Source organism: Bos indicus, chromosome 3 (genome assembly GCF_029378745.1).
Source record: "Bos indicus isolate NIAB-ARS_2022 breed Sahiwal x Tharparkar chromosome 3, NIAB-ARS_B.indTharparkar_mat_pri_1.0, whole genome shotgun sequence".
Classification (NCBI taxonomy): domain Eukaryota; kingdom Metazoa; phylum Chordata; class Mammalia; order Artiodactyla; family Bovidae; genus Bos; species Bos indicus.
Genome location: NC_091762.1, coordinates 101,551,536 through 101,577,590, shown reverse-complemented (window position 1 = coordinate 101,577,590; position 26,055 = coordinate 101,551,536). Strand labels below are relative to the sequence as shown.

The following is a 26,055-nucleotide window of genomic DNA, read 5'->3' as shown; positions in this document are numbered from 1 at the left end:
CCTGAACCACGCTTTTAATATATAGTTGTATATGCAGTTTCTACACCTGAACTTTATAATTTCCTAACTTTTTGTGGCCTTGTCATACAACAGAGAAAACAGACTGGCTGAAGACACATAGCATTTTGAATGTCTCTTCAAAATGCTGTATTTTGAATCAGTGACCCCCACCCCACTGCTCTCCAGCCCTCTAGTTATGGTGGATTTGAAGGAAAACCAATCAATATACCATCATCATGTTTTATAAAATTGACTGCCACCTCCTTCCACCTTAGCTTCAAACCCCTTTTTTAAACTTGAACTTCCAGAACTGATCAGTAAAACTAAGGATGTATATATTATAATGGCAAAAATGATTAGTTACCATATATTGAGTCTTTTTATGCTCTAAGCACTGAACTTTGTGTACCATACGAATATCTCATTTGAGCCTCACACCAAGCCTAATAGGTGATTGGTACTGACCCATTTTATAGATTAGAAGGATGAGCCTTGAAAAGGTTGAATAATTTACTAGTAGGCACAGAGATGGGGAGGGCATGGCAACCCATTCCAGTATTCTTGCCTGGAGAATCCCCATGGACTGAGGAGCCTGGAGGGCTACAGTCCATGGAGTTGCAAAGACTTGGACACGACTGAGCGACTAAGCACAGCACAGCACAGCTACACAGATAGACACTGGCCCCAAATCCAGACATCATCCACTCTACCTCAGGGTCTCCCTGCCACGGTCCCACTTCCAACACCATCTAAGGAGACCGTCTGGCAGGATGGCCTGACAGTAAGAACTCAGACTCTGAGTTAGGCTGCCTAGGTTCAAATACCAGTTCCATCAGTGAATTTGGGGACCTTGGACAGGTCATGATAACCTGTCTGCGGTTATCTCCTTGTGAAGAAAGTAGAAATACTGATAGCATCCACTGCAGGGTAACTGAGACCAGGCAGGCAAAGCCGTTCGCACAGGGCCTGGCACACAATGAATGCTTAGCACTTGCTAGCTCCTGCTGATAGCTTGGCAGAAGTGGCAAACTTCTGGAACTAATCGCTGGAAATAATGGACCAGAAATACATATAGTGAGTGGTTATGATAATAAGGCTAGCCTGGGACAGAGGAAAAAGAAGGTGTCAAAAGTTGGTCAGCCCGCACTGAGGAGGCATGGGGCAGGAATGGGGGCATGGGTTTCAGGGAAGCAGGGTGATGAGCTGGTAGCCTGGCCCCAGCTACAATGGCAACAGGCAGGGGAGCCTGGCTCCAGAGCAAACACTGTTTTTGCAGTAAAGAGCCTTTCCTAATGAGCCAATCTGTCTCTACTTCTATTGGCACCCTGGGAACCAGGGTGCAGCAGAGATAATTTGCCTCATGCACCCTCCCTTCCCAACAAAGCACCATTACCTCCAACCCATTACATTAGCCTTTATCAGTCTTGGAAGCTCTCAGTCATCCTCCATGAGCTGCAATAATTTCAGCTAATTTCTTAAGTGTTCTAAGAGCCCGTGATGTGTTATGAGCCTAGTAATTGTTGACTGGTTCCTCTTCTGTTGTGGCTTGATTTCATACCTTGCATCCAAGCTGATGCGTGCTCTGGGTGCTTTATTACATTGAAGCTTTTTGCAAAAGCTCACATTAAAAAATAACATTAAGTACTGAGGTTCTTTTAAATCAGAGTTTAATTTTTCCACCATCTCCTATTGTTCTTATTAGGAAGACACACAATTCTTCATAAAGATAGTGACTTCCAGTATAAAGCTTTGAGCAAGGCAAAATTGAAAATTAATGATGAAGCTGATTATTTTTTAGAGAAGTCCAAGAATGAGGTACAAAGTAATGAACTGTGCTGAGACCCAAGGGTACAATGGTCATGGCATAGGGAGGATTGTGAAATTGACCCCCAGCATTCTTCCTGCACCTTCTATTCATCAGAGCCTCTTACTCTCTAGAGAGCCCATCAGGGCCAGGGTGGTTGAACTGCCCCAGAAGAGCTTCCTGGAGAACCATGAACACGCCTGCCAGCACCCCTCATCCACCTGTCCCTTCAACCTAGTAGTCCCTCTCAGATAAAGGACGCAGTTCAGCTCTTGGTCATCCTGGGCCATAGGTGGTATCAGGGATCAGACACAGGACGGAAAACCACCCTGAAATTCACTCTTTAACTTGTCATACAGCTACATGACTGGTTCGCCTTTAGATAAGCTGCTCAGGTCCATTGGCGTCTTCTTATCAGCTGTAAGCAGGTGAGTTCTGTTCTAGAGAGATTCTGGAGTCTCAGTGGCCTACCGGGCTCACGGTGTCCTTGGCATTCCCACCCCATGGGACCTTGACTTTCTTTTATCGGTGGGTATCTAGTAGCCCTGAAAATGGACCCAGAGGTGGTCGCACCTGTGGTCCTGGCCTAGTTGCTTCTCCATCTCATGTGCTCCATTGATACTTTGCTAGTCAGCATCCTGTTGGTTGTGAATTACAGGAAACTAACTCATACTGGACCTGGGCTTCCCTGATGGCTCAGATGGTAAAGAATCTGCCTGCAATGAGGGAGACCTGGGTTCGATCCCTGGGTTGGGAATATCCCCTGGAGGAGGGAAAGGCTACCAGTATTCTGGCCTAGAGAATTCCATGGACTATATAGTCCATGGGGTCACAAAGAGCTGGACATGACTGAGCAACATTCACTTTCAACTCATACTGGACAAGGAAAATGTAAACATTATTAGCCCACCTAACTGAAATGTCCGGAGGATGGAAATCCATATTTCCAGGTTCACTAGATCCAAGGACCCAAAAAATATCAGTAGTTGGTCACTCCTGCTTTTTCTTCATTTCTCAGCTCTGTTCTCCTCTATATTCATAGACCTCCATGTGCTGTGGTCTTCAGACGCTCCAGACTTGCATCCTTCTAGCTCAGTCACATCAAAAATAGAGCATGTAGGACTTCCCTGGTAGTCCAGTGGTTAGAACTCCATACTTCCAATGCAAGGGGGCACAGATTTGATCCCTGGTCAGGGAACTAGGATTTCACATGCTATGAAGTGCAACCCCAAAAAAAAATTTTTAAGAGAACATGTGAAAAAAAGAAAGCATGTATTTCCCAAGGGTTCCCAAGAAAATCCTGAGCCTCATTGCACCAACTTATACCTGGCCCCAAATCAATTACTACAGTCAGGATGACATACTGTTCAGTCATCTGCTCACCCTCCAAAAACCACACGGCTTATGAGTGGTGAAGGGGTGATTCCCCAAGGGACAGTTGAGGTGTTTTTTCAAGAAGAGACACAGATGTTGGAAAGTCAAGCACAGGAAATGGCCATTGTATTTGACTTTCACATTTCCTTCTGGCAGGAAGAATTTCCTAACTATTGTATCACTTTATCCATGAAAATTTCCTGGATAGGAGGACTATATGAAGAAAGGTCCTTGAGATCTCTTAGAAAGGTTCAGTTTGGTTCAGTCGTGTCCAGCTCTTTGCGACCCCATGGACTGCAGCATGCCAAGCTTCCCTGTCCATCACCAAATCTCAGAGCTTGCTCAAACTCATGTCCATCGAGTCACTGATGCCATCCAGCCATCTCATCCTCTGTCGTCCCCTTCTCCTCCTACCTTCAATCTTTCCCGGCATCAGGGTCTTTTCCAAAGAGTCAGTTCTTCACATCAGGTGGCCAAAGTATTGGAGTTTCAGCTTCAGCATCAGTCCTTCCAATAAATATTCCGGACTGATTTCCTTTAGGATGGACTGGTTGGATCTCCTTGCAGTCCAAGGGACTCTCAAGAGTCTTCTCCAACACCATAGTTCAAAAGCATCATAACCTTAGAAAGGTTAGTGCCAAGGAACTTGACAAGTGTCTTATTTCTACTTTTCTATTTCTCTGGACAGTAATCGATACCTCATAGAGTTTCTTGAGGTTGGAGGGGTCCTAACACTCTTGGAAATACTCGCGTTGAATAAGATCAAGGAGGAGGACAAGAAGGAATCCATCAAGCTACTTCAGGTGATTGCAAACTCCGGCAGGAAGTACAAGGAGCTCATCTGTGAAAGCTACGGTGGGTATCATGTAGGACGAGGGTGTCACTCCCCACCCCCATCTCCCTGGGGACCCCCAGAACTGCTAGAGGAAAATGCCCCAGGGACCTGGCTGCACAGGAAGCATTCTGTAGAGTGGACTCACTTAGCTCCCATCCATATTCACCACCAGAAGACCGAGATTTATGACTTTCCTGATTCATCATTTGCTCATATCTTTTCGTGGTAGTTTTGGAAATACTTCATTTCAAATATATCCTTTTTCATGCATCCATTCAGCAAAGAGTTATTGAGTCATTTGTGAATAATTCTAGAAATAAAATTGAACTAAAATTGTTAAATATGGTGCTAGGTATACACTAAATTGGGCTTCCCTGGTGGCTCAATGATAAGAAATCCACCTGCAATACAGGAAATGCAGGTTCAATCCCAGGGTTGGGAAGATCCTTTGGAGAAGGGCATGGCAATCCACTCATTATTCTTGCCTGGAGAATCCCATGGACAGAGGAGCCTGTGGGCTATAGTCCATAGGGTTGCAAAGAGTCGGACACAACTGAAGCAACTGAGCACGCATGCATACTCTAAGGTGCTGGGAATACAAAGCTAAATAAAATACAGTCCTTATCCTCAGAGAGCTTCCAGGGCAGTTAGGAGAGGAAGTCACCCAGTCACTTCAGGGTGTTCCCCAAGCACTCAGCTTGAGACATGCACGGGAGAGGCCGTCTCCACGCACCCCTCTCTAAGGTGCATCCCTCACTGCCCTTCTCTCATGTCTTTCTGAGCCTTGGTGTATTTATTCATAAAATGGGACTAACACCTCTCTCTCAGTGTAGTTTCCAGGACTAAATATAGTAGAATTTGTTAAAACATCTAGTGCTGACTGCTACCTACGTGTTAGTTATCATACAACCATCAAACAGGCAAGTTTTATTTGTGCATTTTGCAGAGCCATTTTAAATTTGAAAACAGATTTTGACAAGCTAACATGCCTAGGTTGAAACAAAATCCTCCGGATACATAACCATGAGATGAAAAAAACAGTGATGCAGCATGAGAACAGAGCCTCGATGTTGCTTTGAACAGGACTGGTTAAATAGATCTTAATCCTATTGTCTCATATTATATAACCTCAAGTGAGGATACTTTTCATAAACCCCTTCCCACCTGGCATCTCCTCTCTCCTTTGCTCAGGTGTACGATCCATAGCAGAATTTTTAGCAAAGTCCAAGTCAGAAGAGACTCAGGAAGAAGTGCAGGTCCTGTTGGATTCTTTGATCCACGGTAATCCCAAGTACCAGAATCAAGTGTACAAAGGTCTGATAGCTCTGCTGCCGTGTGCATCCCCGAAAGCTCAGCAACTGGCCCTGCAGACACTCAGGACTGCCCAGGTAAGCCCAGACCACACACTCCAGTGATTCTGATTCCAACTCAGTAATCTGTCAATTACCTTCCACAGTTGCACTCCACACAGGCATGAGAAACAGCTCAACCTCCCACTGCCTGTCTGCTGTTCAATCAGCGTTATTTCCAGAAGGCCAGAGCAGGGCAGAGTTCGTGTCTCCCAGCAGACTGATTTGTCCTGTTTACTTAAGGATCAGAAAGATGCTGGCAGACTTAAAAGTGGTTGAGACAAGCAACAAGGATGATGGAAGGACCATAGAAAAGATTAAAGGAGTCAATTTGATAGGGAAAGAAGCAGGGTGCCATTGTAGGCTGCATGTAAGTGAAGAAAGGAGCCAGATCTCCAATGCATGGGAACACTGCCTTTCTTCCATTGGCTCCTGCCTTCCTCTGGGTGCCCTGGCATACAGAAAGGTCAGCTTTGGGGCATGGTGATGACCACATGAAGACACCATGCCTAGTGAGGCGGGAACACCATGACTGCAAGAGAGGTTTTGAGATGAACCATCTAAAGCTCTCAGTACAGCTCCAGGAGGGGCTGCAGGCGGATAGACAACTAAAAGATCAAAGAGGGACTTCTCTGGTGGTCCAGTGGTTGGGACTTCACCTTCCAATGCAAGGAGTGGGGGTTTGATCCCTAGTTGGTGAGCTAAGATCCCACATGCCTCATGGCCGAAAAGCAAAACATAAAACAGAAACAAGATTATAGAAAATTCAATAAAGACTTTAGGGAGTTCCCTGGTGGCTCAGTGGTTAAGAATCCGCCTGCCAATGCAGGGGCCATAGGTTCAATCCCTCAGCCATGAGGAATCCACATGCCTCGAGGAGAGTAAGCCCATGTACTATAACTACTGAGTCAGCACTCTAGGGCCTGACAGCCACAGCTACTGAAGCCTGTGCCCTCTAAAGCCCAAGCTCTGCAACAAGCCACCATAATGAGAAGCCCAAGTAGCGCAATGAAGAGTAGCCCCAAAATAAAGAAAGTAGCCCACAACTAAAGAAAGCCCCACATCCATGAAGACCCATCGCTCTTAAATGGTCCATATTTTTTAAAAAATCTTAAAACAAAAAAGAAAGGCCATCAAGAAGACACCAGTTTTGGACTTTGTGGGTGAGTTGTATTCCACCAAGAGAACAGGAAACATGGCTTTGATTTTGGAGGAGTTAGGTTTTTACCCAATAAACTTGATGGGTCTCAATGGCTCCCAAGGGCCCATGTGAGCAGCAGGCCAAGTTGGTTGCAAAGATATAGATGGGTCACTTGTGCAAACAATACTAAATCCTGAGCCCCGCTCCCAGAGAATCTGACAGCTTTCAGGGGGCCTTTAAGTTTCCCCAGGCAATGATGATTCCTAGCTGCACTGAGGAATCACTGCTGGGGACATCTAGTAGAGACGCCCACAGGACAGCAGGAAATTAAAGTCTGAGGCTCCAGAGAGACTCGAAATGAAGATGGCCTTTTGTTGGAGTTTCTGAGTGGAGAAGTGGTATCTGAAAGAGTAGAAGTAAGTAAGATCACCCAGGTAGAGTGTACCAAGTAAGAAGAGAAGGAACACCACCAACATTTGAGAGATGAGCTCAGGAAGAAGACCAGTAAAAATCTAATTAGCATTATTATTTCCAGTTCCCATGTTTTCAGTGCCTCCTTCACTGTGCTCAGGGCTTTACTTACACTGTCTCTTTCAGTCTTCACAATAGCTGATGGAGACAAGGACTATTATCCCCTTAACGGGTGATGGAACCAAGCCTTAGAAGGATGTTCAGTGACTTATTCAAGGCCTCACATGGAAGATATTTACTAAGTGACTATTAAATCCAGCTCTACCTCAAGAGCTTATTCTCCCCATATACCATGCTGCCTCTTTGAAAAAGAACCAGAAGCCGTAGAAGGAGAACAGAAAAGCACAGATCTGTGAAAATGAATGGAAAGGAGTTTCAAGAAGCAGGACATGATCGGCTGGCTCAAATACAGTAGAGAGATTGTGTGGGTACAACAGACCTGGGCCCAGCAGGAAAGGTTTTGGTGAATTGGGGGACTATTCAATGGCAGGAAAACAAAAATTATAGCCTCCTGTCAAAGGATACATGGAGGACAGAGACGTGGCTTCCCCTCGGAAGCTTAGGTATAAAGAGGGAGCGAGCAGTAGTGAGAAGAGACAGAGTTGAAGGGCAGTTGCACTGAAGCTGGGTGAGTGTGAGGATGTTTAACGCCGAAGCACAGGAACCCTATGCGCAGGCAGGGGTGGAAGATGCAGACGGGGCGGGGGGCTGCCTGATTGGGTGAGGTCTTGCTGAAGAAGAGACTTAGGATCTTAGATGAGTTCCCTTCTCTCGGGCCTGTGCCCATCCCAGATGGCCAACTGGTGTCTGCACTTCTAGCAATGGCCGGCTAGCCTCCACTGAGTGCCTCCTGAGCCAGGCGGTCCAGTGGCAACCTTGGCAGAGTCTCGGGAGATTTCCGGCTGCCCATCTCCACCCCTCCTCTCCAGAAGAAATGAACCTCTTCAGTGTGGGGGCCAAGGCCCCGTGACTCACTGCTGCTCGCCTGTCCCTGCCAACTCCCCATTCAGCCAGGCCGCCTGGCTGTTTGGAAGTCAGCTTTTCACTTCTCTCAGTTGGACTAGATGGAAAGAGTAACCACCTTGTTCCCCTGTCTGTCTTGCCAGTCAATCATCGGGACCACACACCCCAGCATCGTGGACTGTGTGCTGAAGGTGCTCTGCACGATGCACTTGGAAGTCCAGTATGAAGGTAAGGGAGATGGGCGGGTCTGCTCCAGATGGCCGAAGGTGGCCACGAGAACTAGGCAGACTGGCTCTGAGACGTTTTCTCCTATTCACAAAGAGCCTTATTGAATGTCCAAGACAGCCTCTGCAGACGGAAGGTGCTACCTTGGTACTGATGGGCAAGTTATGCAGAAAATGACAGTCACGTTCTGCACTAGGAATCAGCCACATGCTCTTGCAGTTGTTAAAATCTTCCTGGGTCCAGGGCTGGCTCTGGTTCCCGGACTTATGTGGCACATCCCCTCCAATAGAAATCACCCTGAGGACTGTTCTTCTAAGAAACTAGATTGAATAATGGTAGTATTAATAGGTTTTTATTTATTGGGGTCGCCTATGCGCCAGCCACTTTCCATGCATCATTCCATTTAATTCTCAAAATAACCACAAGAGTATAGATTCTGGCACATATTAGATATTCAAATGTTCAAATGAATGAATGGTGGGGGTTGGCATTTTTATGTTTTTCAAGCTAAAGCACTGAAGCACAGAGAGATGAAGGATGCTGTTACACACGTTTATACAGCTAACCAGATTCAAACCAGAGCTGTCTGACTCCAAAGCCTGTGCTTTTAAAATGTAGCACATGGCAGGTGTTTATAGGATATTATTTTTCTTCCCTGCTCCTACAATGGTTCAGAAAAGGGAGATTCTGTTTTCAACAGGAGAGATCAAAGAGGGATTCTCTGAGAAGGTGGTATTTGAGATGAGCCTTCGAGATGGGAAGATTAGGGAAGGTAGAAAGAGGAGGAGAGCATTCTGGAAAGGAGCCTGGTGTCAAGGCCTAGACACGGGGAAGTACAAGATGTGTCTAGGGAATGGCAGGGAGGCCATTTGGTGGAGGTTTGGTAGAGGTCTCACTCCAGGAAGACCTAGGAAGGTAGGCCAGGACCAGATCGTGGAGTTCCTAGAATGCCAGATGGCATTGCGAGCCAGCACTGCAGGGAGACTAGAGGCTGGAGGCCAGCTGGAAGGCCTTTGTTCAGACAGCAAAATGGACTGTGCTGATCTAGCTGGGGAGAGAGGCCCCAGCAAGAGAGAGGAGGGACATGACTGGGGACCACCTAGGTGGCCCAGCCAAGGAGGCCAGGACAGGGAGGCCTGCCAGATAGGAAGGGCCACCTGTGTCCAGGAGGACAGGCTGAACCCTCAGGTCCAGGAAGCCTGGGGGTGGGCAGAAAGAGTATACAGGCACTGGAGTTAAGGTATGCACCTGAGATCCTGGGGTTCACTTCCAGCCTAGATTATTTTTTCAGAAGCAGTGTTGAAATTGAATGTCTGTCTTATCTTGCCTTCAGCAGCACTGTCTACTTTGTATTTGTTTGACCCCTGCAGGGATACATGGAAGCCTATGTTGATTAGCAGTGCCATGTTGGAATTGGAGCAGTCTCCTAGCTGGGGAGGAGTCACCGGTGAGGGAGTGAAGTGGTGGAGGCACCTAGGTCAAGATCAGGCCCAGTAGAGGGTTGTAGCCGGCATTGGAGCAAGGGGGTGAGCTGGCGGTAGAATCATGTCAGGAGACTTAATCATACAACCTGGAGAAGACTAGATTGTGTGGCTCTGTGACCTCCTTCCCCTCGCCCCACCTCCATGTGGCAAAGTGACCACTCCCACTCATCCATCACTTCCCAGCTTAAGCTTTCTTCACTGAGGCCTTTCCAGACCTGTCTTCAACCCTATCCAAATGTCAGCCTGCATCATTTTCCCACCTTGCACCCCTCTCCCCTCCAGCACCTCCCTCCCCTGGAGCAGTTATCTCCAGAATATACCGCCCTTTACATAGACAGTGAACAGTTTTCTTGTAGCTCGTGTCGCTTGCTCCTAATACCCTCAGCACAGTCCCCAGCGTAGGTTAGGTCCTGGGTACATGTCTGCTGAGTGGATGAGAGAAGGAGTCCTCCCATGCACACTGTATTAGTGAGCAGCTTCAGGCCTGGGATGGGGTCTGATTCATCTTTTTCCAGCTCAGGGCCTGACAAAAAAAGGGTGGTACACACTATAAGTTTGTTGAATAAATTTATGGAAAATATGGCTTAGCTTCAGTTTTTCCAATAAAGCCCTCCAGAGCTGAACTGGCCTACCTTCTTCCCATACTGGACCCCATCTTGAGTCCCTCTGTTTTTATTAGGTAACAACCTATTCTGTCAGAGGCCGCAGGGGCCTGAAGCTTTGGACTGCCTTCTTGGTTTGATGTCTGCTGGTGTGATAACAGCAAAACTGTGCACCTAAAAATAATTTCAGATAAGCCAGACTCATAACAGAGTACAAGAAACGTCTGTTGAATGAAAGAATTACTCTTCCTTTTTTTTACTAGGCGCTTTCAAAATAGTCTTTGTGTCCCTGGGAATTCAGAGCTTGCATGTGCGTTGATTGTCCACTAGGGGGAACTCTTTCACAAGATGGGTGGAGCGGAAGTTAAAGGCAAGAATACAGTTCTCTGGAGAAGGAAATGGCAACCCACTCCAGTATTCTTGCCTGGAGAATCCCCACGGACAGAGGAGCCTGGCGGGCTACAGTCCATGGGGTCGCAAAGAGTCCGACACGACTTAAGCGACTTAGCAGGCAGGCATACAGTTCTCAGTTTCCACAGCAACTCCGCCAAGGGCGGGGGCGGGAAGGTCTGACGGGCCTTAGGTGGGGCCCTAACAGCAGTGACTGGATAGGACGACCAGAGATTAATTTCTCTGAGTTTGAGGACACCAAATTGCATGGCCAAGGTGGAGCACTCCCCGCCACCAACCCGCGCCCCCAGGATGACGGCAACATCAGGGGACACAGACGATATGGCTGAAGGGACTAACCTTTGTAAGGGTAGGGTTGGTTTCTTCTTTAAAAAAAAAACAAGTATTGACTGAACATTTGTGGTGTGCCAAGTACTATACCAAGCCCTGGGGTTTTGTTTGCCTTTGTTTGTATTGGAGGAGAAAAAGGAATAGTTTGGAAGGAGGAAGGTATGGAGGCTGTGCTCTCTGCCCTGTGTGCTGTGTGGTGGTCGGTGGAGGTAGGGGGAGGACATCCTTCCCTGAGGAGGCTCCAGGGGAAGTGGGCTCTCAGGGAGAGTCCCATTGAGAACAGAAGGTGAAGAGGCTCAGAGGGCCTGGTGACCCTTGTCCTTTGCCATGGGTGTCTGCGATGGAGAGGCCAGGAGATGACTTCACCTCCTTTTACACTGAGAACCCCACCTTCCCACCTCCAAGCCTACCAACCTGCCTGGCAGGCCACCCACCTTCTCTCTTTTTCCCTGTACAGCTGACTGTCCCTGCTCCCATCACAGGCCCCCCACTTCTGCTTGTTCTCTGAAGCACATTCCCTCAGTCTTCTCTTCTGAAGCTGCCCCCTCCCTTTTTCTCTGGCAGTTCATCTCCATTCACATGTAGACATGCTCTGTAGATGGCAATTATTCCTCAATAAAGCTGGTAAATTTTTAAAATATTTTTTAAAATAGGCTGCATATCACCCATCTTCAAAATGAGTCCCTCCTTGCTAACCTATGGATTAAACAATATGTGAAAGACATAACCCCCCCCCCAAAAATAAGATTAATTTATCCTGTTTAGGAATGCACAGTTCCAAGTTCCTTGACTTCAAGTTCCCCTCCAGCTCCATTTTTCCATTTGCTTCCTACATGATCTCACAGTTGCTTTTGACCCAGTTGGTCAAAAAACAACTCACTCTCTTCTCTCAGCTTCTGTGATACAATATTGATTTTTCCTCCTGCAGTCTGGTTTCACCAAGTCTCCTTTGCTGGTTTTTACTATTTCTCTTACTAGACTGTTGGGTCAGCCTATGTCCCACCTCTATAGCAACACCTTCTCCCTGTGTGATTTTGTTTGTTGTTGTTCAATCTCTCAGTCATGTCCGACTCTTTGCGACCCCATGGACTGCAGCATGCCAGGTTTCCCTGTCCTTCACTATCTCCCAGAAATTGCTCAAACTCATATTCATTGAGTCAATGATGCCATCCAACCATCTCATCCTCTGTTGCCCCCTTCTCCTCCTGCCCTCAGTCTTTCCCAGCATCAAGTTCTTTTCCAGTGAGTCAGGTCTTCACATCACATGGCCAAAATATTAGAGTTTCAGCTTCAGTATCAGTCCTGCCAATGAATATTCAGGGTTGATTTCCTTTAGGATTGACTGGTTTGATCTCCTTGCTGTCCAAGGGACTCTCAAGAGTCTTCTCTAGCACAACAGTTTGAAAGCATCAATTCTTGGGTTGCTCAGCCTTCTTTATGGTCCAACTCTCACACCCATATGTGACTACTGGAAAAACCTAGCTTTGACTAGATGGACCTTTGTCAGCAAAGTGATTTTTGTCTAGTCCCATGGCTTTACACACCACATGAATGTGTTATGTATTCAGCTACCAAGTCTGTACCTCTGGCCTTGATCTCTCCCCTGAAATCTCCATGAATGTCTAATAACATCTGAAATGTATAGCCAAAACAGAACTCTTGATTTTTGTTGTAGGAGAACAAGAGAATGATCATATCCTAGGTCTCTGGAGAATCCCTGGGACAGGCCACCAAGTGAGAGTCAGGAAAAAATTCAAGAGTGAGTCAAAGTAAAGTGAAAGCAGGATTTGATTTCCATAGGCAGAATACAGTCAGACTCAGAAAGTTTGAGCCTCCCTTGGGTGCAGGAGGGGTTAGTTTTTATGGGCTGGGTCATTTCATAGGCTATTAAGTGGGAGGATTATTTATTTGAGGGAAGGAGTAAGGATTTCTAGCAATTGGGCCACCACCCATTTTTTGACCTTTTAGGGTCAGCCTTGGAGCTATCATGGGGCCTGTGGGTGTATTATTTAGCATATGCTAATGTATTACAAAGGACAGAAATGGCATGGACCTAACAGAAGCATAAGATATTAAGAAGAGGTGGCAAGAATACACAGAAGAACTGTACAAAAAAGATCTTCATGACCAAGATAATCACGATGGTGTGATCACTGACCTAGAGCCAGACATCCTGGAATGTGAAGTCAAGTGGGCCTTAGGAAGCATCACTATGAACAAAGCTAGTGGAGGTGATGGAATTCCAGTTGAGCTATTTCAAATCCTGAAAGATGATGCTGTGAAAGTGCTGCACTCAATATGCCAGCAAATTTGGAAAACTCAGCAGTGGCCACAGGACGGGAAAAGGTCATTCCAATCCCAAAGAAAGGCAATGCCAAAGAATGCTCAAACTACCGCACAATTGCACTCATCTCACGTGCTAGCAAAGAAATGCTCAAAATTCTCCAAGCCAGGCTTCAGCAATATGTGAATCGTGAACTTCCAGATGTTCAAGTTGGTTTTAGAAAAGGCAGAGGAACCAGAGATCAAATTGCCAACATCTACTGGATCATGGAAAAAGCAAGAGAGTTCCAGAAAAACATCTATTTCAAAATCTGCTTTATTGACTATGCCAAAGCCTTTGACTGTGTGGATCACAATAAACTGTGGAAAACTCTGAAAGAGATGGGAATACCAGACCACCTTACCTGCCTCTTGAGAAACCTATATGCAGGTCAGGAAGCAACAGTTAGAACTGGACATGGAACAACAGACTGGTTCCAAATAGGGAAAGGAGTACATCAAGGCTGTATATTGTCACCCTGCTTATTTAACTTATATGGAGAGTACATCATGAGAAACGCTGGGCTGGAAGAAGCACAAGCTGGAATCAAGATTGCCAGGAGAAATCTCAATAACCTCAGATATGCAGATTACACCACTCTGATAGCAGAAAGTGAAGAGGAACTAAAAAGCCTCTTGATGAAAGCGAAAGTGGAGAGTGAAAAAGTTGGCTTAAAGCTCAACACTCAGAAAACGAAGATCATGGCATCCAGTCCCATCACTTCATGGGAAATTGCAGGGGACCAGCCCCGGCTGATCCAGCGTATTCGAAGGAGAGACGGCGTAGGCGAAGATCAGGAAACAACTGCTTAATTAAACGTTAATTAAGGATATAAAGAGTACTAGAATGAGGATAGCTCAGTGAGGAAATTCAGTGGAGAAAAGAGGCTGAAATAAGGATAGCTCAGTGAGGAAATTCAGTGTAGAAAAGAGGCTGAATAATTCAGCCAGAAGGTAAGAGAAAGAACGACATGGTGAGACCAAGTTTCGGCAAACAAGGCCCACACTTTATTTTCCAAAGTAGTTTTTATACCCCAAGCTATGCATAGAGGATAATGGGGGAAGGGGTAGAGTCAGGCAGCAAGCCAGGCCCTCTGCCCGCAAACCCATCATATGCAAAAGCTTAGGTGATCTGCATCATCCTCTGGCCCGGAGGCCTGTCAACATTCCAAGACCTTTTCTTCAGAAAACTTATCTCTCTCTAAAGGTGATTGGTCAGGAGCCACCCTCCAAAAGCATTAGACAAAGTTGCATTCCCACAGCGCAAAGGTGTGGTGGGCTATAACAAGAAAAAGAATCAACTCAAGGGCCCCAGGTTACAAACATTAAAGCCACTACTTACACCAATTATATCAATCAATACACTGCCAGGGACACAGCAGGCAAGGGACATGGAAACTCAGCAGCAAACATTGGCCCAACAAGTGAAAATCCCTTCACCAATACAATTTCCAATCAATCTTCCAACTACTCAAAAGAATCTGTGTTTAGACAGTTTAGAACATCTCCTGCCTCTCACAGCTGGGAGGCTCTGAACAATCACATGCGGCCGGAAAAACCTATTCAGGCAGGCTAGAGGACTTCCAAAGGAGCTTGCAGGTTAAACACTGTCACACCCAGGAATTATCAACCGAAACTGCAAGCCAACTCTTTTTTCAGAGAGAGGCAGCGGGGGACAGCCCCCCGTAAAGTCAGAGGTGCAGGCGAAAGCCCAAAGCAGAAAGTAGGCAGACCCTGGTCCCGGGGGTATATGCTCGAGAATTTCCAGGGGGACTCCTGAAGCTCGATCCCGCCCCCGAGCATGCCGAGCCTCCCTCCCCATGACCCCTGCCATGGGCGGAGTTCCTCACACTGGCCACCGGCAGTGACAGAATTCCAGTCGAGCTACTCCAGATCCTGAAAGATGATGCTGTGCAAAGTGCTGCACTCAACATGCAATATGCCGGCTCCCGGCAGGAAATAGATGGGGAAACAGTGGAAACAGTGTCAGACTTTATTTTTTTGGGCTCCAAAATCACTGCAGATGGTGACTGCAGCCATGAAATTAAAAGACTCTTACTCCTTGGAAGGAAAGTTATGGCCAACCTAGATAGCATGTTGAGACATTACTTTGCCAACAAAGGTCCGTCTAGTCAAGCCTATGGTTTTTCCAGTGGTCATGTATGGATGTGAGAGTTGGACTGTGAAGAAAGCTGAGCACCGAAGAATTGATGCTTTTGAACTGTGGTGTTGGAGAAGACTCTTGAGAGTCCCTTGGACTGCAAGGAGATCCAACCAGTCCATTCTAAAGGAGATCAGTCCTAGGTGTTCTTTGGAAGGAATGATGCTAAAGCTGAAACTCCAGTACTTTAGCCACCTCATGCGAAGAGCTGACTCATTGGAAAAGACTCTGGTGCTGGGAGGGAATGGGGGCAGGAGGAGAAGGGGATGACAGAGGATGAGATGGCTGGATGGCATCACCGACTGGCTGGATGTGAGTTTGAGTGAACTCTGGGAGTTGGTGATGGACAGGAAGGCCTGGCGTGCTGCAGTTCATGGGATCGCAAAGAGTCGGATACGACCGAGGGAATGAACTGAACTGAACTGAATGTATTACAATGAGTGTATAATGGAGCTCAAAGTCTACTGGAAGTTGAATCTTTCACCATCTTGGGCCTAGTAGGGTGTAACCAGTTTTTGTCCTATCCTGTTTTTCTCAACACCCATGTCATTCTTTAAAAGTTGTGCCCTGCCCCTTTCCCTCCTGTCTTATTTTCTTCCCCAAACTTGTTCTTTCTCCTATTTTCAGTAAAAGCTACCACCACCAACCCAATTGCTCAAGAAAAAGTATAGGACTGATACCAGATGACCGACTTTCTCTCACCTCCCACCCATTCCATCCTTGTCAAGTCCTCAAGGCTCTGCCTCCACTTACCTTCTCTGTTCCCACTGTGATCACCTAGGCTAACCCACCATCCTGTTGATAGCTTATGGTGAATGGTGTCAGATTTGTGATCACCAAAGAAGAAAATTTCGCTTTGGGACCAGGGACCAGGATTGATCACTCAAGAGGTTTTGTGTAGTAGAGTTTTATTAAAGTGAGAAAGGGACAGACAAAGCTTCTGATGTAGACATCAGAAGGGGATGGAGAGTGCCCCAATCCCTAGTCTTAGCAACAAAATTATATACTTTTTAATTGGTTATTACAATAAAGCAAAAGACTGTCTCAAGGTTGTAAAGACCTTACTAGACCCACTCCCATAATATATATTTTAAGATAACAGGATTAGTCAGAAAGTTTTCCAGAAGGAGAAACGTGTCCTCAAGCAGGATACATTATTATTATATACTCCTTACTAAGGAATGTAGGAAAAAACATTTGTCCTCTCCTCCTCCTTGAGAATTCCAGACCCCTATCTCCTCCTTGAGAGCCCCAAACCCCTTTCTCCTCGGGGACCCTGGACTTCTTCTCAACCTGCCTAGGAATTGACTCTCTCATTCCCCCCTTTTCTTTTAGGAGAATTATGTTGCCAAGGGAAAGGAGCGTCATTTCGTTCCATAACTACTTCCTTCCATCCCTAAATTGTTAAGGCAACATATTCTTCTAACCCTCATATTAAGAGTCTCTGATCCAGGATCCCCAAGTAATAGTTGGAGGTGGCCGTGGCACTCATAGGAGCCTGGATAACCATTTGTAACTTAAAAGCTTTCAGACAGTTAGAAACAAACCCTGTTTTACAGTTGCAGATATAAGGCAAAACGGTCATTAAGCCAAGTTAAAACTTAATCAAAATTAAAAGTCACATTATGTCCATAGTTAAGGTACAATATGTTAAACCAGTCCCTCTTAGGATTGTTAGATGTCATCAGATCAAGACGAGGCATCACATATGATTGTTGTTGGTGAAGGTATTCGCAGAGTTGAAGAAGTCCTTTCCTTGAAGTGGAGAAACCCACCACAGGAAGCCTTCCACTGATGAAGAGGCGAGTGGTCTGCAGACCCAGCAGTTAGACCGATTGTAGAATGCAGCATAGGAGTAAGCCCAGGACAGGAAGTCATTGTCTTGAGGATCAAACGGCAGACCCAGGATTTTTGCAGTCAGCAGAAGCAGGCTGACATAGATTATCAGGCCCATTTGAAAAGTACAAAGCCAGAGCATAGCAAGTAAAGACATAAAATGACATCACTTAGTTCTGGTCAGGGTGCCACCTCTTAACTTGAGTGTGATGTACCCACGAATCAATTCCTGGCACTTTGACTGCTGTGGGAAAAGAAAGAATAACCTGGCAAGGGCCTTCCCAGAGGGGCTCAAGGGATTGGCCCCCAAATCTCAATGTTTTTATCAGGGCCTCAGTTCCTGGCTCAAAGAGAGGCTGGCTTGACTCAGAGGCTGGGTCAGGAGTCACCTCCCAGAGTTCCGTTAATGCCTGTTGAAATGCAGAGAGCTGAGTTACATAATTAGCTAATTCCAAGGCTTCAGGGTCTATAACAATGTCTGTGCGTAAGAAGACCCTTACATTCAAATACATTCAAAGGGGGACAGTTCCTCCTTTGGGGGAGCAGTTCAAGCCCTCATTAAAGCTATGGGTAGAGCTTTAAACCAATTGTCCTGCATCTCTTGAGTTAATTTGCGCAGATGTCTCTTAATAATGTCATTAGCTTTTTCAACCTTTCCTGAGGATTGGGGTCTCCAGAAACAGTGTAAGTAATATTCTATTCCTAGAGCTTTTGACACCCCCTGAGTTACAGCAGCTTTAAAGGCTGAGCCACTGTCACTCTGAAGGCTCTGTGGCAGGCCAAACCTGGAAATAATTTCATGGATTAAAATTCTTATAACCTCCTTAGCCTGTTCACTATGACAGGAAAAAGCCTCGATCCATCCAGTAAGCAAGAATCCACCCAAACCTGTAAGCAAGAATACCCATTAGCTTTTGGCGTTTGAGTAAAACCAATTTCCCAGTCCTCTCCAGGATATTTTCCACTTCGTTGTAACCCAGATTTTGCTAGCTTTTCAGTGTTTGAGTTATTTTTCTGACACACCTCACATCTTTTGATAATGTTCTTTAAAGTTTTCATTACACTTCTACCTTCAAACAAACGAGAAGCCATCTGGTAAGTACTCTCAATACCTAAATGAAAACTCTGGTATAAACCCTTAAGAATTTTCCATTGAGCATTTTCAGGAATTATTAATCATCCATCCTCAGACTGTAACCATCCTTTATTGGTAATCTTTGCTCCTCTTTTCTCATATCTTTTTAATTCTTCCTTAGTATATTGTGGTTTTTCCTGTTCCACAGGACCTGTTCAGATCAAAGGCGTCTGCAGTGAAGGGGTTTCACAAAGCACCACCTTCCTGGCTTGACAGTCAGCCAGCTGATTACCTTAGGCTACTTTACTCCCATCCCTGCTGTGCCCTTTGCAATGGATAACAGCTACTTCTTTAGAACAATACATACAGTTAAAAGTCTCTCAATCTCTCTGAAATGCTTAACAGATTCTCCTGTTGCCATTTTAAACTGTCTTTCTTTCCATATTGCAGCATGAGCCCGTAAAGTCAAATAAGCATACTTAGAATCAGTGTAGATATTTACTTGCTGCCCTTTGCTTAACCCTAGAGCTCAGGTCAGAGCTACAAGCTCCACTAGCTGGGCACTCATTTCCTGGGTGAGAGATTTTGCTTCTAAAACCTGTTCAGCCGTCACACGGCATAACCTGCTTTACACTTCCCATGCCGAACAAAAGAACTGCCATCTGTAAATATTTCCGTGTCAGGATTGTCTAATGGGGTATCCATTAGATCTTCCTGAGCTGCATAGTTTAAAGTTAGAAACTGGGAACAATCATGATCAGGTGTTTCATTTTCTTTCTCAGGAAGGAAAGTGGCAGGATTTAAATTTCCACAAACTTTGAGCTTAGTTATTGGTCCTTCTAACAACAATGACTGATATTTAAGAAGCCTACTATCTGTCATCCAAGTATTAATCTTAGAGTTAAAGATTCCACTCACATCATGAGAAGTCAGTACAGTAAGATTTCACCCATTGATTATTTTGAGAGCTTCAAGTGTTAATAAAGCAGTTGCCACGATTATACTTAGAGTGGCCACCCAGGTGACACTACATCTAATTCTCTGCTCAGATACGCTATAGGTTGCTGGTGAGGCCCTTGGGGTTGTTTGGAACTCTAAATGGGCGGTCTGAATCTCAGTTTGGGCTTTTACTGAGACCAAGACAACCCTTCCTGGGTGTGTTCCCTGACTTTCAGTTTGCTCAGTTTGGAGCCCCGGGTGTGGGGGCAAAGTAGGAGGACTAGAGGGAGCTGGAGGTTTCATATCCAAATCTATACCCTTAGGACATAAGTCCGCCATGTCTCGCAGAGAGAAAAAGGGCAACATATATGCTACCTCTATCCATTTCCCTTGTTTTCTACAGAACAAGTCTAATTGTAAAATAGTATTATAATTAAGAGACCCTCCAACCGGCCACCATTCACCATCCTCCAATGGATACCATGGCCATTCAGTATCACAGAAGATCAGGCATGTCTTTTTTAAACTCTGGGGATCAAACTTGTCCCAGTTTTTCAAGATACAGTTCAAAGGAGTGAGGCTGGAATTGTTAGCTCCCATCTGTAAGAGAGAAAAAAAAAACGACCAGTGCATCTTTCTACTGGAGGTATCCCTCCTTGCTCTAGATGGGGGAATGGACAGACTTTACACCGAAGCTCTCCTTCCCTGGTCAGACTTAGTCTGTCCCTTACCAATGCAGGCACCACACTCGTCCCTCCTGGCTCTACCACCGAGACAGGGTGGAGATGCGCCAGGGGTAGACCTGATGGCATCCTTGACTGACGTCCAGTTCCTCACCGCTAAAACCTTGCTTACCTCTGTTGCCACCTGGGGTGCAATCAAAGTAACCTTCCAGAATGCCTCCCAAGCTAAGGCTGCTCGGGGAAACATTCATCTCCTGAGTGCCTGTGCATGACCCTGAGTATATTCCTGACCACAATAAAACCAGTACAAACATAAAACCAATATGTTCCTTCCAAGCATCACCACACCAGTACAAGTGATAGCAAAAGAGATGGTGAAGGGCTGGCCAGTGAGTAAAAAGTTATTTTTGTCCTTGAGTTATTAGGGTCAGTCCTTCCAGTTCATTCCCACAGATTCCACAGAAATAATATCTAAGGAGTTGGGACAAAAGCCACTGAAGAGCCTCCTCCGGTCCACTAAGAGCTAGTGCTACCAAAGGAAGAAGCCCATTGCACTTTCAATCTGACCAGGTCCTGCAATTCCCAACCTGTGTCCTCAAAAACCTTATGGTCACCAGCAGTGCTTCTATCTACATAGATCGGAGGCACAGCCATAACAAAGACTCACTTTTAGGTCTCTGGCCCCTGAGGCAGGCAGCCAAGAGAGAGACCTCTAGCCTGAGAGACATTCCTGGAGCTAGAGCTTGGCCTCACTCCCAAATGTACTCTTGTAATTTTTGGCTCCTAGCAAGGCTGGCGCTTCCATACACGGGGCCTAGGTAAAAGTACATAGTAACAGCGTGGGTCACAAGTCCCTTGAAAGTCCTAATCCGACAGATTAGGTTAGCAGTTCTAGTTCCCCAAGCAATTACGAAATGGTCAAAGAGACCAGGAAAAGGTGACCAAGAAAGGAAAGTTCAGTCCACACGCTTCACTCATTTCTGGTCGCTACCCTCACAGGGACCTTGGGTGTCTCTTGACATTGGCAGGTCAGATTAATCCCCCGACAGGGTTCTCCTTTCTGGGGCTGCCTTTGGTCATTACGAGGCACCGCAAAACTGCAGAGCAGGGCTCATCACTTGCTTCAAGCAGGGCATGCATTCATTCACACAGGCACCCTGTAGAGTTAGTAAAGTAAAGCAGAAAACGTGTATACTGAGAAAGCAGAGAGTCTAGAGCTCTGAGTGTTCTTACCTTGTTCTGAAGATCCCAGATGAGTGCCCAAGATGATGATTTACATTAAATGGTGTCAGATTTGTGGTCTCCAAAGAAGAAGATTTCACTTTGGGACCAGGGACCAGGCTTAATCACTCAAGAGCTTTTGTGTAGCAGAGTTTTATTAAAGTGAGAAAGGGACAGACAAAGCTTCTGACACAGACATCAGAAGGGGACGGAGAGTGCCCCAATCCCTAGTCTTAGCAACAAAATTATATACTTTTTAATTGGTAATAACAATAAAGCAAAAGACTGTCTCAAGGTTGTAAAGACCTTACTAGACCTACTCCCATAATATACATTTTAAGATAACAGGATTAGTCAGAAGGTTTTCCGGAAGGAGAAACATGTCCTCAAGCAGGATTCATTATTGTTATATAATCCTTACTAAGGAATATAGGAAAAAACATCTGTCCTTTCCTCCTCCTTGAGAATTCCAGAGCCCTATCTCCTCCTTGAGAGCCCCAGACCCTTTTCTCCTCCTCGGGGACCCTGGACTTCTCAACCTGCCTAGGAATTTGCTCTGTCAATTCAGTTCAGTTCAGTTGCTCAGTTGTGTCCAACTCTCTGCAACCCCATGGACTGCAGCATGCCAGGCCTCCCTGTCCATCACCAACTCCTGGAGTTTACTCAAACTCTTGGCCATTGAGTCGGTGATGCCATCCAACCATCTCATCCTCTGTTGTCCCCTTCTCCCACCTTCAATCTTTCCAAGCATCAGGGTCTTTTCCAATGAGTCAGATCTTGCCATCAGATGGCCAAAGTATTGGAGTTTCAGCTATAGATCAGTCATTCCAATGAATATTCAGAACTGATTTCGTTTAGGATGGACTGTTTGGATCTCCTTGCAGTCCAAGGGAGTCTTCTCCAACACCACAGTTCAAAAGCATCAATTCTCTGGCACTCAGCTTTCTTTGTAGTCCAACTCTCACATCCAGACATGACTACTGGAAAAACCATAGCTTTGACTAGACGGACCTTTGTTGGCAAAGTAATGTCTCTGCTTTTTAATATGCTGTCTAGGTTGGTCATAACTTTTCTTCCAAGGAGCAAGCATCTTTTAACTTCATGGCTGCAGTCACCATCTGCAGTGATTTTGGAGCCTCCCAAAATAAAGTTTCTCACTGTTTGCATTGTTTCCCCACTATTTGCCAGGAAGCAATGGGACCAGATGCCATGATCTTAGTTTTCTAAATGTTGACTTTTAAGCCAGCTTTTTCACTCTCATCTTTCACTTTCATCAGAAGGCTCTTTAGTTCTTCACTTTCTGCATAATGGTGGTGTCATCTGCATATCTGAGGTTATTGCTATTTCTCCCGGCAATCTTGATTCCAGCTTGTGCTTCATCCAGCCCAGCGTTTCTCATGACGTACTCTGCATATAAGTTAAATAAGCAGGGTGACAATATACAGCCTTGACATACTCCTTTCCCTATTTGGAACCAGTCTGTTGTTCCTTGTCCAGTTCTAACTGTTGCTTCCTGACCTGCATACAGATTTCTCAAGAGGCAGGTCAGGTGGTCTGGTATTCTCATCTCTTTAAGAATTTTCCACAGTTTGTTTTGATCTACACAGTCAAAGGCTTTGGCAGTCAATAAAGCACAAATAAATGTCTTCAGGAACTCTCTTGCTTTTTTGATGATCCAATAGATGTTGGCAATTTGATTTCTGGTTCCTCTGCCTTTTCTAAATCCAGCTTGAACATCTGTAAGTTCATTGTTCATGTACTGTTGAAGCCTGGCTTGGGGAATTTTGAGCATTACTTTGCTAGCGTGTGAGATGAGTGCAATTGTGCAGTAGTTTGAACATTCTTTGGCATTGCCTTTCTTTGGGATTGGAATGAAAACTGACCTTTTCCAGTCCTATGGCCACTGTATAGGAGAAGGCCATGGCACCCCACTCCAGTACTCTTGCCTGGAAAATCCCATGGACGGAGGAGCCTGGTAGGCTGCAGTCCATGGGGTCGCTAAGAGTTGGGCACAACAGAGCGACTTCACTTTCACTTTTCACTTTCCTGCATTGGAGAAGGAAATGGCAACCCACTCCAATGTTTTTGCCTGGAGAATCCCAGGGACGGGGGAGCCTGGTGGGCTGCCGTCTATGGGGTCACACAGAGTCAGACATGACTGAAGCGACTTAGCAGCAGCAGCATGGCCACTGCTGAGTTTTCCAAATTTGCTGGCATATTGAGTGCAGCATTTTTACAGCACCATCTTTTAGGATTTGAAATAGTTCAACTGGAATTCCATCACCTCCACTAGCTTTGTTCATAGTGATTTTTCCTAAGGCCCCCTTGACTTTGAATTCCAGGATGTCTGGCTCTAGGTGAGTGATCACACCATCATAATTATCTAGGTTGTGAAGATCTTTTTTGTACAATTCTTCTGTGTATTCTTGCCACCTCTTCTTAATATCTTCTGCTTCTGTTAGGTCCATGCCATTTCTGTCCTTTATCAAGCCCATCTTTGCATGAAATGTTCCCTTGGTATCTCTAATTTTCTTGAAGAGATCTCTAGTCTTTCCCATTCTATTGTTTTCCTCTATTTCTTTGCACTGATCACTGAGGAAGGCTTTCTTATCTCTCCTTGCTATTCTTTGGAACTCTGCATTCAAATGGATATATCTTTCCTTTTCTCCTTTGCCTTTCATTTCTCTTCTTTTCACGGCTATTTGTAAGGCCTCCTCAGACAACCATTTTGCCTTTTTGCATTTCTTTTTCTTGGGGATGGTCTTGATCCCTGCCTCCTGTACAATGTCACGAACCTCTGTCCATAGTTCTTCAGGCACTCTATCGAATCTAATCTCTTGAATCTATTTCTCACTTTCACTGTATAATTGTAAGGGATTTGATTTAGGTCATACCTGAATGGTCTAGTGGTTTTCCCTACTTTCTGAAATTTAAGTCTGAATTTGGCGATAAGAAGTTCATGATCTGAGCCACAGTCAGCTCCTGGTTTTGTTTTTGCTGATTGTATAGAGCTTCTCCATCTTTGACTGCAAAGAATATAATCAATCTGATTTCAGTATTGACCATCTGGTGATCTTCATGTGTAGAGTCTTCTCTTGTGTTATTGGAAGAGGGTGTTTGCTATGACCCGTGCATTCTCTTGGCAGAACTCTGTTAGCCTTTGCCCTGCTTCATTCTGTACTCAAAGGTCAAGTTTGCCTGTTACTCCAAGTATTTCAGGGCTTCCCTTGTGGCTTAGCTGGTAAAGAATCTGCCTGCAATACAGGAGACCTGGGTTTGATCCCTGGGTTGGGAAGATCCCCTGGAGAAGGGAACTGCTACCCACTTCAGTATTCTGGCCTGGAGAATCCCATGGACTGTATAGCCCCCTTGGGGTCACAAAGAGTTGGTTGGGATTCCCTGGTGGCTCAGACGATAAAGCATCTGTCTGCAATGCGGGAGACCCAGGTTCGATCCCTGGGTTGGGAAGATCCCCTGGAGAAGGAAATGGCAACCCATGCTGGAGACCCAGGTTTGATCCCTGGGTCGGGAAGGTCCCCTAGAGAAGGAAATGGCAACCCATGCTGGAGACCCAGGTTCGATCCCTGGGTCGGGAAGATCCCCTGGAGAAGGAAATGGCAACCCACTCCAGTGCTATTGCCTAGAAAATTTCATGGATAGAGGAGCCTGGTGGGCTACAGTCCATGGGGTCGCAAAGAGTTGGACATGACTGAGTGACTTCACTTTTCACTTTCTTTCACCAGGTATTTCTTGACTTCCTACTTTTGCATTCCTGAAAAGCACATCTTTTTTGGGTGTTAGTTCTAGAAGGTCTTGTAGGTCTTCATCTTCAGCTTCTTCAGGTTGGGACATCGACTTGGATTACTGTGATATTGAATGGTTTGCCTTGGAAATGAACAGAGATCATTCTGTCATTTTTGAGATTGCATCCAAGTACTGCATTTCAGACTCTTTTGTTTACTATGATGGCTACTCCATTTCTTCTAAGGGATTCTTGCCCACAGTAGTAGATATAATGGTCATCTGAGTTAAATTCACCCATTCTAGTCCATTTTAGTTTGCTGATTCCTAAAATGTTGATGTTCACTCTTGCCATCTTCCATTTGACCACTTCCAGTTTACCTTGATTCATGGACCTAACATTCCAGGTTCCTATGCAATGTTGCTCTTTACAGCATCGGACTTTACTTCCATCACCAGTCACATCCCCAACTGGGTGTTGTTTGACTCTCTTATTGTCTCCTAGTTTATCTTTCTGCTTCCAATCTGGGCCCCTGCAGTCCATTCCCCTACTACAGTCACTATCATTTTTAAAACATAAATTAGGCAACATCACTCCTTAGCTTCCCATTGCACCTGGCCTGAACTATATACTTGCCATGGCTTGCAGAGCCCTAGGCCTGGAATTGATGGTCAGCTTCTCAAATTTCAAGTGTCATCTCAGACGTCACTTCTGAGAGAGGCCTTCCAACCACTCTCTCTAAGCTTCCCCATTCCTTCCCACCATCCCTCTAGGTCTTTCTCCATCATCTTACATCATAGCATTTATCTCCTTCGAAAATGACCTCATTTATTTGTTTATTGTGTGTCCTCTGTTAGAAAGTCCATTCCAGAAGAGCTGAGACTTCATCTTCTTTGTTTACTGTTGTATCCCTAATGCCTAAAGGGTACTGGCAAGAGTAAGCTCGTAAATATTTGTTGAACTGAATAAACTGAGATGACTGAATTGTGTATACCTTAATTTGTACTAACAGTCATGATAAAGGGAATAGAATTTGAAATACCTAGTTTTTTCAGCCTAAATGGCTACATGGAGGCTGTATGTCTTA

The 26,055-nt window shown here is 45.5% G+C and overlaps 1 protein-coding gene across 5 annotated transcripts in view; it reads left to right on the top strand.

Annotated features, from left to right (window-relative positions):
- Nucleotides 1-26,055, top strand: part of ARMH1 (armadillo like helical domain containing 1) — a 62,626-nt gene that overhangs the window by 22,334 nt on the left and 14,237 nt on the right. For all 5 annotated transcript variants that reach the window (XM_070786674.1, XM_019957611.2, XM_019957610.2 and 2 more), the window contains exons 4-7: nt 2,164-2,232; nt 3,867-4,033; nt 5,205-5,401; nt 8,081-8,165. In XM_070786674.1, the coding sequence (XP_070642775.1) occupies nt 2,164-2,232; nt 3,867-4,033; nt 5,205-5,401; nt 8,081-8,165 (518 nt within the window). The remainder of the gene's footprint in view (nt 1-2,163; nt 2,233-3,866; nt 4,034-5,204; nt 5,402-8,080; nt 8,166-26,055) is intronic.